At 40.0% G+C, this 14,461-nt stretch overlaps 9 protein-coding genes across 9 annotated transcripts; 4 read left to right on the top strand and 5 right to left on the bottom strand.

Annotated features, from left to right (window-relative positions):
- Positions 1 to 174: 174 nt before the first annotated feature.
- PAS_chr2-2_0366 (Hypothetical protein) lies at positions 175 to 654 on the bottom strand (the record flags this gene model as incomplete). Its single annotated transcript, XM_002491774.1, has 1 exon — positions 175 to 654. One exon carries the CDS (start codon positions 652 to 654, stop codon positions 175 to 177), a length of 480 nt encoding a protein of 159 aa, XP_002491819.1.
- A 202-nt stretch (positions 655 to 856) lies between these two features.
- On the top strand, positions 857 to 3,793 carry PAS_chr2-2_0367 (uncharacterized protein; the record flags this gene model as incomplete). Its single annotated transcript, XM_002491773.1, has 1 exon — positions 857 to 3,793. One exon carries the CDS (start codon positions 857 to 859, stop codon positions 3,791 to 3,793), a length of 2,937 nt encoding a protein of 978 aa, XP_002491818.1.
- A 62-nt stretch (positions 3,794 to 3,855) lies between these two features.
- PAS_chr2-2_0368 (uncharacterized protein) lies at positions 3,856 to 4,206 on the bottom strand (the record flags this gene model as incomplete). The annotated part of the gene is made up of 1 exon (XM_002491772.1): positions 3,856 to 4,206. One exon carries the CDS (start codon positions 4,204 to 4,206, stop codon positions 3,856 to 3,858), a length of 351 nt encoding a protein of 116 aa, XP_002491817.1.
- A 337-nt stretch (positions 4,207 to 4,543) lies between these two features.
- On the bottom strand, positions 4,544 to 5,041 carry PAS_chr2-2_0369 (Hypothetical protein; the record flags this gene model as incomplete). The annotated part of the gene is made up of 1 exon (XM_002491771.1): positions 4,544 to 5,041. The coding sequence occupies one exon, from the start codon at positions 5,039 to 5,041 to the stop codon at positions 4,544 to 4,546; it is 498 nt and encodes a 165-aa protein (XP_002491816.1).
- A 150-nt stretch (positions 5,042 to 5,191) lies between these two features.
- PAS_chr2-2_0370 (Component (70 kDa) of the TOM (translocase of outer membrane) complex) lies at positions 5,192 to 7,009 on the bottom strand (the record flags this gene model as incomplete). The annotated part of the gene is made up of 1 exon (XM_002491770.1): positions 5,192 to 7,009. The coding sequence occupies one exon, from the start codon at positions 7,007 to 7,009 to the stop codon at positions 5,192 to 5,194; it is 1,818 nt and encodes a 605-aa protein (XP_002491815.1).
- A 236-nt stretch (positions 7,010 to 7,245) lies between these two features.
- PAS_chr2-2_0371 (Hypothetical protein) lies at positions 7,246 to 9,084 on the top strand (the record flags this gene model as incomplete). Its single annotated transcript, XM_002491769.1, has 1 exon — positions 7,246 to 9,084. One exon carries the CDS (start codon positions 7,246 to 7,248, stop codon positions 9,082 to 9,084), a length of 1,839 nt encoding a protein of 612 aa, XP_002491814.1.
- A 25-nt stretch (positions 9,085 to 9,109) lies between these two features.
- PAS_chr2-2_0372 (Mitochondrial intermembrane space protein that functions in mitochondrial copper homeostasis) lies at positions 9,110 to 9,403 on the bottom strand (the record flags this gene model as incomplete). The annotated part of the gene is made up of 1 exon (XM_002491768.1): positions 9,110 to 9,403. The coding sequence occupies one exon, from the start codon at positions 9,401 to 9,403 to the stop codon at positions 9,110 to 9,112; it is 294 nt and encodes a 97-aa protein (XP_002491813.1).
- A 323-nt stretch (positions 9,404 to 9,726) lies between these two features.
- On the top strand, positions 9,727 to 11,100 carry PAS_chr2-2_0373 (Protein with a role in urmylation and in invasive and pseudohyphal growth; the record flags this gene model as incomplete). Its single annotated transcript, XM_002491767.1, has 1 exon — positions 9,727 to 11,100. The coding sequence occupies one exon, from the start codon at positions 9,727 to 9,729 to the stop codon at positions 11,098 to 11,100; it is 1,374 nt and encodes a 457-aa protein (XP_002491812.1).
- A 118-nt stretch (positions 11,101 to 11,218) lies between these two features.
- PAS_chr2-2_0374 (Hypothetical protein) lies at positions 11,219 to 14,461 on the top strand (the record flags this gene model as incomplete). Its single annotated transcript, XM_002491766.1, has 1 exon — positions 11,219 to 14,461. One exon carries the CDS (start codon positions 11,219 to 11,221, stop codon positions 14,459 to 14,461), a length of 3,243 nt encoding a protein of 1,080 aa, XP_002491811.1.

The raw sequence follows: 14,461 nt of genomic DNA, 5'->3' as shown, positions 1-14,461 counted from the left end.
GAGCAGACCTGTTCCATTACGTAATCCAAATATGGAAGATACTCAAGTCTAGAATTACGACCTGTACTTACTCATTCCACCAAAGGTGTTAGGGCTGACAACCAGTGAACCTCCCATTCATCCAGTAGTCAAACATATCCAATGTTTACCATAATTAGTAATTCTTTAAACAATCTACTTAGTTCGGATATGCTTCAATGGCCCTTTAGAGTGGTAAAAGTTGGCAGAGTAATCCTTCTTTACAAACCGTCTAACTTTGGGTTCTTGAATATAGTAGTCCCAGCCTTGTCCTTTAGCGAAACGGATAGCTCCTTCTCTAGTATCAAACTTCAAGATAGTTCCTTGCATGTAGTCAGAGGAGGACTGGTAACCCATTAAGTCATTTTCCCATCTGTTTCCTTTATTCAGGATATCCCAGTCTATTTTCCACGTTTCAGTATTGTGCTGACCACTCTGGGTGGCAGCTTTGGCTTCTTGGTAAATCCTGGCCACTCTCTCGGTAATAAGTTCTTTGGGAGCCCCACTAACCAACTCCTTTGCTAAGTCTGTATGGCCTTCATTTATTGCGGGAGTAATATTGGTATTCTTGGCAGCTGATACAACACGGCCACACGAGAACCCTCTTACTTGTACTTTCAGCAAACTTCTCAACATTTTGTGATGGACGTTACAACTTCGTAGAAGTTGGAGATTGGATTATAACCATTGGCTCGCGACTTCAAAAACCATGATGACATAAGCTAAGATTGGTATGCTCGAAATGATTTTTTTTTTTTTCACTCCAAATCAAGATTTGCAAGTTACTCATTACAGGGAGGTCTTAACTTTGGCTCCGCTTGATATAGTAACTACTCACATGACACAACATGTCTCCAAGAAAAGACGGACCGATGAACTTTCCGATTCTGATAATTTTAACACTAGTGACCATGAACAAGAAATTAAATTGAATAGCATTCCTTACGTTGCAAATGGCTCTTCAAACCAATCATGGCAAACTACTATAGAAAAGGTTGTGCAATCTGTGGTTAGTATTCACTTTTGTCAGGTGGCGTCTTTTGATACTGAAGACGCAGTGGTCAGTCAAGCAACTGGATTTGTGGTCGATAGTGTCAATGGATACATCTTAACCAATAGACATGTTGTTGGACCCGGACCTTTCGTAGGCTATGCTGTGTTTGACAATCACGAAGAATGTGATGTGAAGCCTATTTACAGAGATCCAGTGCACGATTTTGGTGTATTACAGTTTGAACCCAAGAACATAAAATATATGAAAGTATCAGAATTAACTCTCAGACCAGACTTAGCAAAAGTCGGGTGCGAAATTAGAGTGGTAGGAAACGACGCTGGTGAAAAGTTGTCAATTTTAAGTGGTTTTATTTCCAGATTAGACAGGAACGCTCCTGAATATGGATCACTTACTTATAACGATTTTAATACCGAGTATATTCAGGCAGCTGCCAGTGCAACTGGGGGCTCATCTGGTTCCCCAGTAGTGGACATCGACGGATATGCAGTTGCTCTTCAAGCTGGAGGATCTACGGAATCATCTACTGACTTTTTTTTTCCAGTTTATAGAGCTTTACGTGCTCTTAGATGCATCCAAAACGGTGAGCCAATTTCAAGAGGCACCATACAAGTTCAATGGATATTGAGACCATTCGATGAATGTAGAAGATTGGGTATTCGTTCTGATAATGAGAAGACAATGCGAGATAAGTTTCCTTCTATTCACGGATTACTTGTAGCAGAAGTTGTCCTTCCAGAGGGTCCGGCCGATGGGTCTTTAAGAGAGGGGGATACGTTGATCTCCATTAATGGTGAACTAGTCTCTTCATTTGTCAAAGTAGATGAAGTACTTGATTCTTCTGTAGGACAAACAGTCGAACTAGTGGTTGATAGAAACGGGAAGGATCTTCATTTTACTATTCCTGTCAATGACTTACATGCGATCACTCCAGCTAGGTATTTGGAAGTTTGTGGTGCCTCCTTTAATGATCTTAGTTACCAAATGGCACGCTTGTATGCTATTCCAGTAAGAGGTGTGTTTGCTAATAGAGCATCAGGAAGCTTCACATTAGACACGAGAGATAGGTGTGGTTGGATAATTGACTCCTTAGATCACAAAGATACACCCGACTTAGATACCTTTATCGAGGTTCTCAAGTCTATTCCCGACTGCTCTCGAGTTCAAATTAGTTTCAGGCATATTTCCGACCTTCATACTATTGAAGAAAGCGTTGTGTACATTGATCGACACTGGTACTCTGAATTCAGGCTGGCAACTAGAAACGATGAGACTGGTTTGTGGGATTTTACTAATCTTCAAGAAAAACCTCTACCTCCCAAACCACTGAGACCCTTGCATGCTAAATTCATTGATATTCCCACAGAGAAACCGGGGTGTTCCAAACTAGGTCACAGTATGGTACTTGTTACTGCTCACTTCCCGTTAGTGATGGATGGGTACAAAGACAATACCTCAAGAGGATATGGTGTAATTGCTAGCGCTGAAAATGGATATGTCATCATTTCACGTAAGGTCGTACCACACGATCTCATCGAAGTATTCGTCACTGTTGCCGAGTCGATCATTGTACCTGCAAAGGTTAAATTTTTGCATCCTTTGCACAACTATGCAATCGTTAAGTATGACCCAAGCTTAGTGGAGGCTGACGTTTTGACTCCCAATTTTTCTTCGAACCCTCTGAAAAGGGGTGACAAAGTCGTCTTTGTTGGATTCAATCAAAATATGAGAGCTGTTTCAGATATCACAAAGGTCAGCGATATACCAGTACTGAATGTGCCTATCAATCCATTGAGTCCCCGTTATAGGGCATGTAACTTTGAAGGTATTCAAGTTGACTCAAGTGTTGCCAATCCTGCACCCTCAGGTGTACTCGCTGATGAGGATGGAACTATACGTGCATTATGGTTAACATATCTAGGATCGGTGACCGATGAGGGCTACGATCGTGTATTCGGAATGGGATTCGATACCAGTCATATCAATCAAATTGTGTCCCGATGCATAGCAAACGAAGGGCATTTAACTGACTTGCGTATTATTGATAGTGAATTTTACGCTTTACCTGTAATTCAAGCCCGGTTGAGAGGGGTTCCAGAAGCATGGATCGAAAGAGTAGAATCACGAAAAGATGTTGAGAGACCTCAATTTTTTACCGTTTTAAGAACCAGTACCCCAGCCATTGGAATGGAAGCTTCGCCTTTAAAAGTTGGTGATATTGTATTGTCTCTAAATGGACATGCCGTGAACAAAATGGCTGACCTTGACGACATGTATACTCAAACTGAGCTGCAAGTTGAAATTCTAAGAAAAAAACAAATTATAAAGGTGACCGTTCCCACCGTTTCGACGGAAAAGTTCAACACATCCCATCTAGTTTATTGGTCTGGTGCGTTATTACAGCCCCCTCACCAGTCCGTGCGCCAGGTTATGAAGAATTTGCCTTCCTCAATTTATATCATGAGCAGAAATCAAGGATCACCAGCTACCCAGTACGGTTTAAATTCTACACAATTTGTGACACATGTAAATGAGCAAGAGACTCCTGATCTTGAAGCGTTTATCAATGTCGTTCGTGGAATCCCAGACAACACTTATTGTAAGTTGCGTCTAGTCTCATTTGACAACATTCCTTCAGCATTAACACTGAAAACTAATTATCACTATTTTCCAACGTCGGTGATTCGGAAAGATGAAGCTGAGGACAAATGGATAGAAATAGATTTTACAAAGGACGGGCCAGTTCGTCTTGAATTAAACTGAATACAGTCATAAATACTAATTGACTTCATTCATTGTCTCTAATATATACACGTAGCGACTCCCTATAGATTGGGCAAGAGTTTAGCTAATCTAGCTTTTTGATTACCTGCTCCTCTAGACGTTGCCTGACACGTACCAACCAGCTTTCCCAACACTCGGTTAGACCACCCAGCATTGCCATGTTTTCTTCCAGAGAGACCTCTCTTGTATCCATTGCCTGTTTTTCTCCATCTCTTATAAGTTGCCCGGTGAGTCTTCAGCAAGTTTCGAGTAATTGTAAGGACCGGAGAAGAATGTGAAATTGTGGAGGCGGAAAGAGCCATCCGACCTGTCATCGGGGTCTTGTTAAACAATATGTGAAACATGTCCAAAGAGGTGAAAAGTTGAAATGGAAGATATTCGATACAGTTCATTCTATTATATTTTCTAGCTACTGTTCGCGACATATAATGAGACTATGCTACTATCAACCCTTGCTCAGAACTTGTAATTTACTAACTTACGGATTCAATACTTCAATATGTGGTGACTTATGAGAGTACTAACCATAGTTAAATAATACAATCACTGAAAAAAAAAGAAATATATGCTACAAAAAACCCTGTATTTGAAGTACGCTTCTGGAAAATATCAACTTCAATTTTGTAAAATTTTTGAAACGTGAACTGTGACGCGTGATGGTATTCAAAAGTGGCCACTACATATTGAATCAATCAGTCGAGTTACAACAAGCTGAGTAAATTATTCTGGTCATATATCTTCATGGGCTTTCTCGTCCTCGTCATCATCAGAACTACTGTACCCCACTATATTTCCTCTTGAAGAATTGTCTAACTTTCTTTTCTTAAGCGTAGGTTTAGTTTTGGCAGAAGTGATAAGGCTGGAGACCTTTAAATGTTGCATTGCATTTAGGTTTGGACCCATATCTTTTAGCTTTCGATACTCTTCTACTCGTTGCCCGAGAAAGCGGGCCTTTATGGATTCTTGCTCCTTTTGTTTTCGTTGTAGTTCATTGTAAAACGTAGAATCTTTTTCATTAAGCCTGTAGGCAGAATTGGTATGTTCTAGCTGTTGTTGGTATTCTTGATATTTTTCCAACTTGTGCTTCTCCAGTTGCTGAACTAAAGTCTTTCCCTCTCTTTGACGTTGTTCTTCAGCATGCTTTGCAGACTCTTCATTTTCCCTTTCAATTTGTTTTTGAAATGTTTCTGAATCTATCTGCCCTGCCTGCACAAATCTATTTGACATGTACTACCATCAACTACTCGTTCGTAACTTGTGAATAGTATCATATTTCATGCTTAGTATGTCAAGTATGTAATCGCGAACTATGTATGTCAAACTATGTTAACCATTATTAACAGTATACATATATAACTCTATTTACATAGGAGGAGGTTAAGCAGAAGCGGCAGTAGCTTCATTCTGGTGACCTTGGGCTTGAGCAATTATTTCTTCAACTCTCTTACTAAGAGCTGGATCTTTTTTCACCCTTGCTTGGATCTTGGCAGCTTCAGCAAAGGAGATAGCATGTTGCTTCTCTTCTGGAGATCTTGCAAGTTTAGCAGTCTTCTCAAACAAAACAATTGCCTCTTCGGCTTGGTTGAGTTGAAGCTTAATTTGAGCAAGTTGAACGGCTGCCAACTCTGATTTAGGATCAACTTGAATAGCTTCCTCTAGCAATTCAATAGCTTGAGGGAATTCATTCCTACGAGCAAGAATCGTGGCCTTGTTCAGGATACCAAGAGCTCCAATACTGACCGTTGAAAGTGACCTTTGCAATTTAATGGCAATATCAAACTGTTTGATAGCATCCTCTGTATCGTTCTTGTCAACCAGAATCTCACCGTAGTAGTTTGGAACTTCAGGAGAAGTAGGAAAGGTCCTCTTAGCTTGAACAAATCTTTCAACAGCTTCTTCGATCTTACCCTCTCTATATGAGATACATGCAAGTTGAATATAAGCATAAACATTCTTAGGATTCAGACGTTTGCATGTTTCAAAGTTTTCAGATGCATTGGCAAGATCTCCTCTCAAGTAGCTAAGTTGTCCTCTCTGGTAATAGATGTCGGGATCATTGGCGTTGATGGCCATAGCCTTTTGAAACTCTACTTCGGCCTCGTTAAGTAAGTCCTTATCAATATAAGTCAAAGCCAAAATAACATGAGATCTTGGTCTTGGACTTAATTCGATAGCTCTTTTCAAGTGCTCTTGAGCAACAGCAGTCACATTCTTAAGGAAATAAAACTGACCCAGGTACTCATAGGCCATAGCAGCTCTTCTCTTCGTAGTCTCATCGCTAGAAACAGTAACATCAGCGTACTTAGACACAGCTTGGTTCAACGCAACATCCGCATGCTCATACGAGTCGGCAGTGGCAGTCTTAAAATCTTGCAAAGCTTCATACAAAAATTTGTCACCAGATCCATCCTCTGGAATCTCGGTTCCAAAGACATCAGAAACAGAATCCTCAGTAAAAGAACCCAGAAGGGAAGCAATAGAAGAAGCTGAAGGTAATTGAGGTACAAAATCTTTCAATTGCTTCTCCATAACATAGTTAGCTTGTTTGGTTAATATACGCTCTAACATGGACTGTATAGATTTATCAGCAATGGTACTCTCATAGATGGTTAGGACAGTTAGATCATAAAGGGCTTTCTCATACTCTTCAATCTTTTCATAAGCAGCAGCTCTTCTCATCAAGCATTTTGCATAGTCCGGTTTCAATTCCAATGCCTTAGTGCTGAACTCAATAACCTTTTGGTTGTCTCCCAAACAGGCCCAACAAGCTGAGCTATTTGAATAAAAAGCTGGATCCTTTTTGCACAACAGGGCAAGATTATAGTATTCCAGAGCGGTCTCGTAGTCGTCTGACTTGAATGCTCGGTTTCCGGTTTCCTTTAAAGATTGAGCCCAGGTGTTTTTCTCGTCTTCTGTTAGGCGGCCAATAATTTCCTCATTGATTTGAGGTTTGCCTTCGTTGTCAACTGGGTAAGGAGCATCAGCATTTGATGTTTCTGGGGCTGTTTGCTTCTTGCTCTTCTTCTTCTTGTTCTTGGAGGAGCCAGTGGCGGAAGAATCAGGTTTCGAAGTGGCATTTGTGGCGTAATAAAGGTAAGCTAAGGTGGAAGCACCTGCTATTGTAGTCAATGTAATGACCGCTTTATGAGAGCTGACAAATTTGACTGTCGAATTCCAAAAAGACTGATCTGACATTCCGGGGAACTAACTTGAAGAAGAGGTGAAATGTTGATATTTCCTGAATAAAAAACCAACGAGGAAGAACTGGGTTTCGCACATCGAGTCTTTAAGCTATTTGCTATTGTAACTAGCATGGCACATGACCAATTGAGTACGCAGGCCGCGAATAGAGTGATTTGGAAAGAAGTATCGTTTACTAATCAATCCATTAGGCCTCACCCTTATCGCTATCAGGCGGACTTCCCTTTGAAATGTCTGTCTCAGAGTTCCTACGGTTTTACATAAGAAGACAGGGCCAGAATTTGCTAACTGTACGAGAAATGGAAGAGTTTGAGGAAGACTCTATTGACCCTGATGACTACGATCCTGAAGATGTGTACCCTTGTGATGATGAGTGTTCTAAATTGGGCCATGATACATTAAATAGATTGCTCAGGCTTCTACGGGAAGAATTTACTAATAAAAAGAGATCAATTAAGGAACCTATTTTGAATCCGTCTTCACTATACTCCAAGGATGCAAGTGGGCAAAAGAAAGCTAGCTCTTTACGATTGAACCGAAAACGTTTGAAGTATTTCTACCCCAGATCCTTTTGCCAACATAGGAAAAGCAACCATGACCATCTATTTTCTCCCAACTTGCTAAGTTCAGATTGGCCACAAATTTATGGCATCTATTTTGGAATTCGAAAGATATATCAAAGTCTTAGATCTGATTCGGATCTTTGTCACAACTATCTCACCACTTCTATTAAGCAAGGCACCTTGTATAAGAACGAATGTTCAGAGAACGATCCTCTTTTGACAATTAAGTTTACGAGCTCACCATTCCAAAAAAGATTATGCAGTGGTGTAATTCTTCTCAGCAAGAACCACTCTGAAGCAAATGGCAGTATATCATTTGTTGGCGAAGCAATAGACTTTGACCAAACCGCATTTTTATGGGAGTATGACACCAAAAAGAGGAACTACTTGAGCGTCAGAAGAAACTGTAGCACAAGTGGCTCTAAACTATTGAAATCCATTGAGGACGAATTGAAGACATTATTCAGGGAGAACGTAGGAGCTAAGTCGTTGGCTGATATGATTGACAGGGCTACAGTTCTATTCACAAAGGCAAGTGGAGTTGGTGCATCAGTAGACTGTATGGCTAACAAAGATACATCCAGCACATCTGAAACTTTTACCGGCTCAGAAACTGAATCAGAAGAAGAAAGCCAGTTTAGGTATATAGACCCAGATTTCCACGATAACCCTCAAGGTTTGAATCATTTTCTTGCATCTAATAGGCATCTGAATACAACTCGACTAGAGCAGTTAATTTTTTCAGTGAGGCACCCAAATCAACACATCGATATTTTTGAAACCACAACAGCATTAGAAAATTTATACAATCTACCACCATTCAATGCCCTTCCATCAATTGAGGATGTTTACAAGTCTTTGCTTTGCCCTGATTGTCGCCTCAAATTGAAACGAGAGTATATCATCATGCACTGGAGGTTGCAATGTGGTGCAGTAAGCAAAAAGCCTGTTAGCGCATATGCAGCTATTGATCGTCGTTCAGGCCATATTTATCTAACCATCCCTAGCTCCATTTCCAGTAGGTTTTCAAGGTTTCGGATGGACGAGCTAGAGTTTTGGTGCATGAATTCCCTGCTAACCTCTCGTAATCTAAGGCTCCCAGCGCCGTTCTACGATATCCTTAAAAAGCAAGTGAAACGGTCTCCTACCGACAACCCTCTAATAGCCCAGGCAGTCAACGAAATTTCCATAGTTGCACTTTTAGCTCAGCCGTGTCTTTTGGGAAACCTGTATTTCAAGATTCCTATCACTGATTCGTTTAATGATTCTCAGTGGACATCTTGCTCTTCTACGATTGACTCGAATAGACACCAGGAGGCTAGAAAGCATCGACTCGACGACAAAACATCCGACTCGAAATTTAGTTCCTCTACGAGACTAAAATCAACGTTAAACATTAGCGAGCAGGACTTGTTCAATGAGCTTAGAGATGTCTTCAACAAAGATAAGACTGTAAAGTTTACGACTAGCACCGCACAGACACTTTATTCCTATAAACGGTATTAACATAATACAGAGAACTTGCTTATTTTTATAATCTTTTCTTCATTTCGAGCCAATCTTTCTTGCACTCCCGGTATGCTTGAAAGAATTCGTAGCAAACTTCCTTGTAGTCTTGATCGTGCCTTTCCATACATCTCGTTGCCATTTTTGCCGACTCAGCGCATGGATCATAGAATTTTGTAGGGTCCTTCAAAAGAAGTGCTCTTTCTAGCTTTTCCCTTGTTGGAGTGTCAGGATAATACTTGAACTGATCTTTGCTACCCTTTGTAAAATTTATCTTCTCCTTATCTAAAATGTCACTATCTCTATCCTCTCCATCCATTGCAAAACCTACTATTTCTTAGAAGAATGAAACTTAGTTTCGAGAGATTTATATTCTGGGGAACACCATGTTGACCACTAGAACATTTGTTTACCTGAAACTCGGAATTAGTGTTTGTACCAACGATTAATCCGAATCCGAATCTTAAAAACAATGAATGGTTTTCATAGAATTGGGCTCAAAGAAGTATTTTCAGGTTGCCTCATCATTCCATTCCACCTTTCAAGTTTCTATAGTTTACGAGATCTACCATCATGAATGTTACGTAATCTGAGAGGAAAGAGAAAAAATTGAGGCATCATTGATTGAACTGCTACAAGATCATGGCATTTACCGATTCAGATGCCACGTCTCAGAGGATCTCTACTAGCCAAAATATTTGTCAGAGATGCAAGAATATGGGCAGCATCTGCTTTTCTCGTAAGGAATATTTTTGTAAAGATTGTTTTTTAAGGTTTATTAGGGGAAAACAGAGAAAATTGATGATGGAAGATAAATTCAAAGTACAATATCCTCAAAAAGGCGTTGAATCTGTATCTCAAAATGTCATGTTGGCTTTAAGTATGGGTTCTTCCTCTTTAGTTCTTTTTGATATACTTTTCAATCTTTTACTGGAACAGACTAAAACTCATAGAGGGCGGCAAGGATTTCATTTGAAAGTTGTGATAGTTGACGAGTCGACCCTCTCAGATAGCGACTATTCTGTGCGGGATAAAGTCGAAGAATTGAAAGAGGCTTATGGTATCGACCACAACTGTCCAGTCGATGTATCGTTCAAAATAGTCGATCCCAATCAGTTTATCCTTGATAGTGATCAAGTTGGAAGCATACTTATTGATAATGATTTTCAAAGCTACATAACTGGCAATAATAGTGAAGACACAAAAAAGCTGACCATTACAGAAATCCTAGATCAAACTCCTAACAGATCTTCCAGAGAAGATATATTGGAAATGGTCATATACCAATTGTTAATAAGAACGTGTTTGGTTATTAATTGCCAGACTATTCTCTTCGGGCATTCTATGACAAAATTAGCTGATCAAGTAATATCCCTAACAGTCCGGGGACGAGCATCTTTAATAGGCAAAAGGCTCACTGATGCAGTAGAGATACATAATGGCTCAGAGATTCATATTATTCATCCTCTAAGAGATGTACTTAAATCGGAAGTGGTGCACTATTCAGAGATGTTGCAACTAGAAAGATTTAACGTGATGAATCAAAAGAAAGCCGCTGATCTGCTGAAAAGTAAAGTTAACAAATCAATGACTGTCAACGAATTAACTAGATCTTATTTTGACTCCATAGAAGGAGATTATTCGGAAGTCGTTTCTACCGTTGTTAAGATTGGTACTAAATTAGACCAGCTTCGTTCAACCGAGCACAACAAGCGGTGCATCGTATGTGATATCCAACTCTCAAGTGACCCTAAACACTGGCTTGAAAATATCACTGTTAACGAGCCAGCCCCGGTAGTTACCGAGGCTGATATAAACAATCTTAGAATATATTCAGAAACTTGTCTACTAGAGGATGATGCTTCGAAGCTGGTAATGAACCCCGGCTCTGAGGTGGACATGTGCTATGCATGTTTGACAAGTTTACAAGATATACGTTCAGCCTTTAGGTGGCCAGTTGCTAGAGCATCGAAGGAGCAGATTTTAGACGAATTTACAATAGGTGATGATATATAGTCTCAGCAGCTAGTTACTTGTACATGAAATATTTATATCCAGATCCACTCGTTTCTAAGTTTCATCGCGATCAAAATTAGTTTACAGTGGGAACTACTCCTTTAACCATACCTACCGTATGAATCATTATCCCCAGGAGATGGTGGCTCAACCGGCACCACTTCTATTCGTACAGGGGTTGGTGGCCTCTACTGGCTCAAATACGGAAATTAAACTATTATTGGGATCGAAGATAGTTCAATTGACTAATTCTCAAGGACTTATGGTTCCAAGATCCTACCCAGTTGTGAACAGTAGTCACATTGGGGCTGAGCTAGAAACCCAATTACTCAAGTTCAATGTTGATGGAATCTGGGACAATGACATTTATCAGAAGTCTCAAAGACGAGTGTTTAATAAGTATCGCATCCGCTTTGTTGGCAATTCGGTAAAGCTTCCTCCTAGAAAAGAAGTGCATGAAGAGCCGTCTATATTGTCTCCTTTTCACCATGAAAGTGATCTTTACCCAGATGGGATCATTAGTAGAGAATGGATGATCAAATATCTTCACCTGCTACCGGCAGTTTTCATTGGTGTTTATGAGCTAAAGTCGTTTGAATCGCAAGAGGATGCCACGGAGTCTGATTCAATCTTAATTGACGAGTTACGCATTATTATGGACTTTTTCGCAGCTTCAAGAACTTCATTTGTTCCTGTTATACTCCATGAAAACTCAACACTGGGTGTGAATAGGGTTAATGTGATACAAATGAGCATCAAAGACGTAAAATTTTACAGAACTTCTGGTGATGACTGTGGTACATTTGTATCCAATATCCTGACGTCCGTAGAAAGCAATTGCTTGGATTTTTACAATGCTATGGATAAACGTTTGAGAAAAAAACAGAATGCTGGTCTTTCTGAGATTCCATACCGAGGAGCTTACAAAGAGACGGCATTGATGGCTAGGCATTCTTTTAAGATGAATATAGTTCAGCAGTTCAAGACACAATTTCAACAATGTGTCAAGTTTTTGGAACATGGTTACGAAAATATCATAGAATTGATGAAAAGTATCACCCTCAATTCTTCATCCTGGATGCAATTTCGCCAGTTGCTGGATATCATCACCATTCACATTTGCAGAGCATATTTGCTCCTCAGGGAGGCTAATATAGCTTACAAAAAGTTCGACATTCATCTACAAAATGTAGTGTCAATACTCAACAGGTTTTATCTCAGTCCCGATGCGTCATCTACTCTATCATGGAAAACAATTCAATTACAATGGTTAGCTGAATTATGTGACAAATGTCCCAAAGAACTTGTGCCTACGGATAGAACCTTGGCGCCTTTGAAGTATCTCAAAAGCGGCATGACCAAATACACACTATCCTCCTTGAGACTTCCCAATACTGCATTCCTGTATACCTCAGCCGCAAAGATGAAGCAGCGATACAGGCAGAGCATTTACACAGGCTCCACCCCGATCAAAGATGAGTACCTTCAGCTAGATGAAACGTCTCTGCAGATTTCCGAGTACATTATTCAATCTTTAAATCGAGCTGTTCGATCCCTAACTAGCTCTTCGGTTCCGTTTCCAAGGATAGAAGGTTCCATTTACTTTCGTCTGGGCGAAGAGTACTTTCAAACCAATAATTATGCCATGTCTTCGAGTAACTTTAAATTAGCCCTGATTTCTTTAGAGAGAGAGAAGTGGCATCATTTGACTAGCGTCGTGTTCTGGAGGCTGTACCAGTGCTCTCTACAATTGAAAAAGCCTCATGATGGGCTCAAATACCTTCTCATTCTACTTACAATAGAGCCTGTGTACGTGGAGAAGCAAGTATCGGCGCTCCTGAAATTTTGCGACTGGTCTGTATTCGACTGCACAACTTTTGAGTATAACTATGCTGATATCCCCTTAGCAAATGCGGAGGTCTGGTTCGATCGACCAGTAGCTAATTTAGGACAAAAAATCGCATGTTACTTAAGAATCAAACCAGCATTGAAATGTGAGCACTTTCTAAATCCAACCATTAACTCGATTTATTGCAAAGCTGGTGGAGAAGCTAAAATTGTTTCTGGACCTTTTGAATTTAGTGATGACCTTTTTCAAACTATTCGTTTCACCTTTGATCAACCAACGAAAGTCGGTTTTGAATTGCTTGTATTAGAAATATCTTTAAAGCCTAGTTTTTCGATAAAATTTTCTTTGAACGCTGAACAAGTTGAAAATGCTCCGAATGTTGTCACCATTGTTCCTACGATTCCAGATGTAGAATTGACAATTGACACTACTGGTCCGTTGTTTTCCTCTCAGAAATATGATGCATTTGTGGTTTATAAAAATCTTGAGAATGAAGAGTTGAAGATCAAAGTTGAGGCCTCTGTTAATAACTCCATAATAAAACTCTCTGATGCTAATTCTCAGATTGAGCTAGCACCATTGGGGCAGGTGTCTAGAACAATTAAATTCACCGCGCCAGCCAAAGATGGTGAAAGTTCTTTAGATCTGATTCTTTTACACGATCACGGAGCTTTGGTACAAAAGAAGATACCATTCCAGGTAATCAATCCTTTTCTTTGCCAGTTCCACATCTTACCTTTGCCAAACTATGAAATCAAAACTGAAATACCAGACCACATGATCCAAGAGTTCACACTCACAGAATCTACAAGAAAATGGTGCTTAGAATCTAAGATTCAAAATTCTTGCGAAAAGAGTCTAATGCTGGGTGAAAGTAATGTTTCCACATTGACCGAAAATGCATCTTTTGCAAAATTACCTGAAGGTTCTGACATGAACTTGGCATACCAGGGGCGTATTCTAGAAAATAGACAACAGGTGACATATTACCATCATTTTACCACCAATAGATTAGTTACTGCTCAGGGAGTGTTACCTCTCCAGCTACAACTCAATCTAAAGTTTAAACCCTGTGAAGAGAGTAGTAGTCGTGAATTCGAGTTTGTGTCCGCAGTATGTCAACAAAGCGTAACGCTATCAGACCCTCGTTTGCTGCTCAACATCGTGAAAATAAGTGAGACAACCTTGATCGTCAAATACATCATCGAGAATCCAGGAGAAGTAGCTCTCCAATTCATTACAAGACTCATTCATAGTGTTGACATTCACCTCCGAGATGCCTATCACACACGCGACTTCACTGTCCCTCCAAAAACAAGAGTAGAGATTAATTTTGTTGGAGACTTAAACGAGGATAATGTGGATGGATTCGTTAAGATTCCGCGACTGGTGGTCTATGATAGAGTCTATCAAGTCTACCTTTCGATATTGGTAGCAACACTGGGATTAAGTACGGCCTCAAATGGAGATTTTCTGATGTTCTCTAAGACAGGGGAAAACATAGATGAATAG

The sequence above is a fragment of the Komagataella phaffii genome, chromosome 2, assembly GCF_000027005.1.
Source record: "Komagataella phaffii GS115 chromosome 2, complete sequence".
NCBI classification, from domain to species: domain Eukaryota; kingdom Fungi; phylum Ascomycota; class Pichiomycetes; order Pichiales; family Pichiaceae; genus Komagataella; species Komagataella phaffii.
The sequence above is the reverse complement of the archived record's forward strand: the minus strand, read 5'-3'. Positions and strand labels throughout refer to the sequence as shown.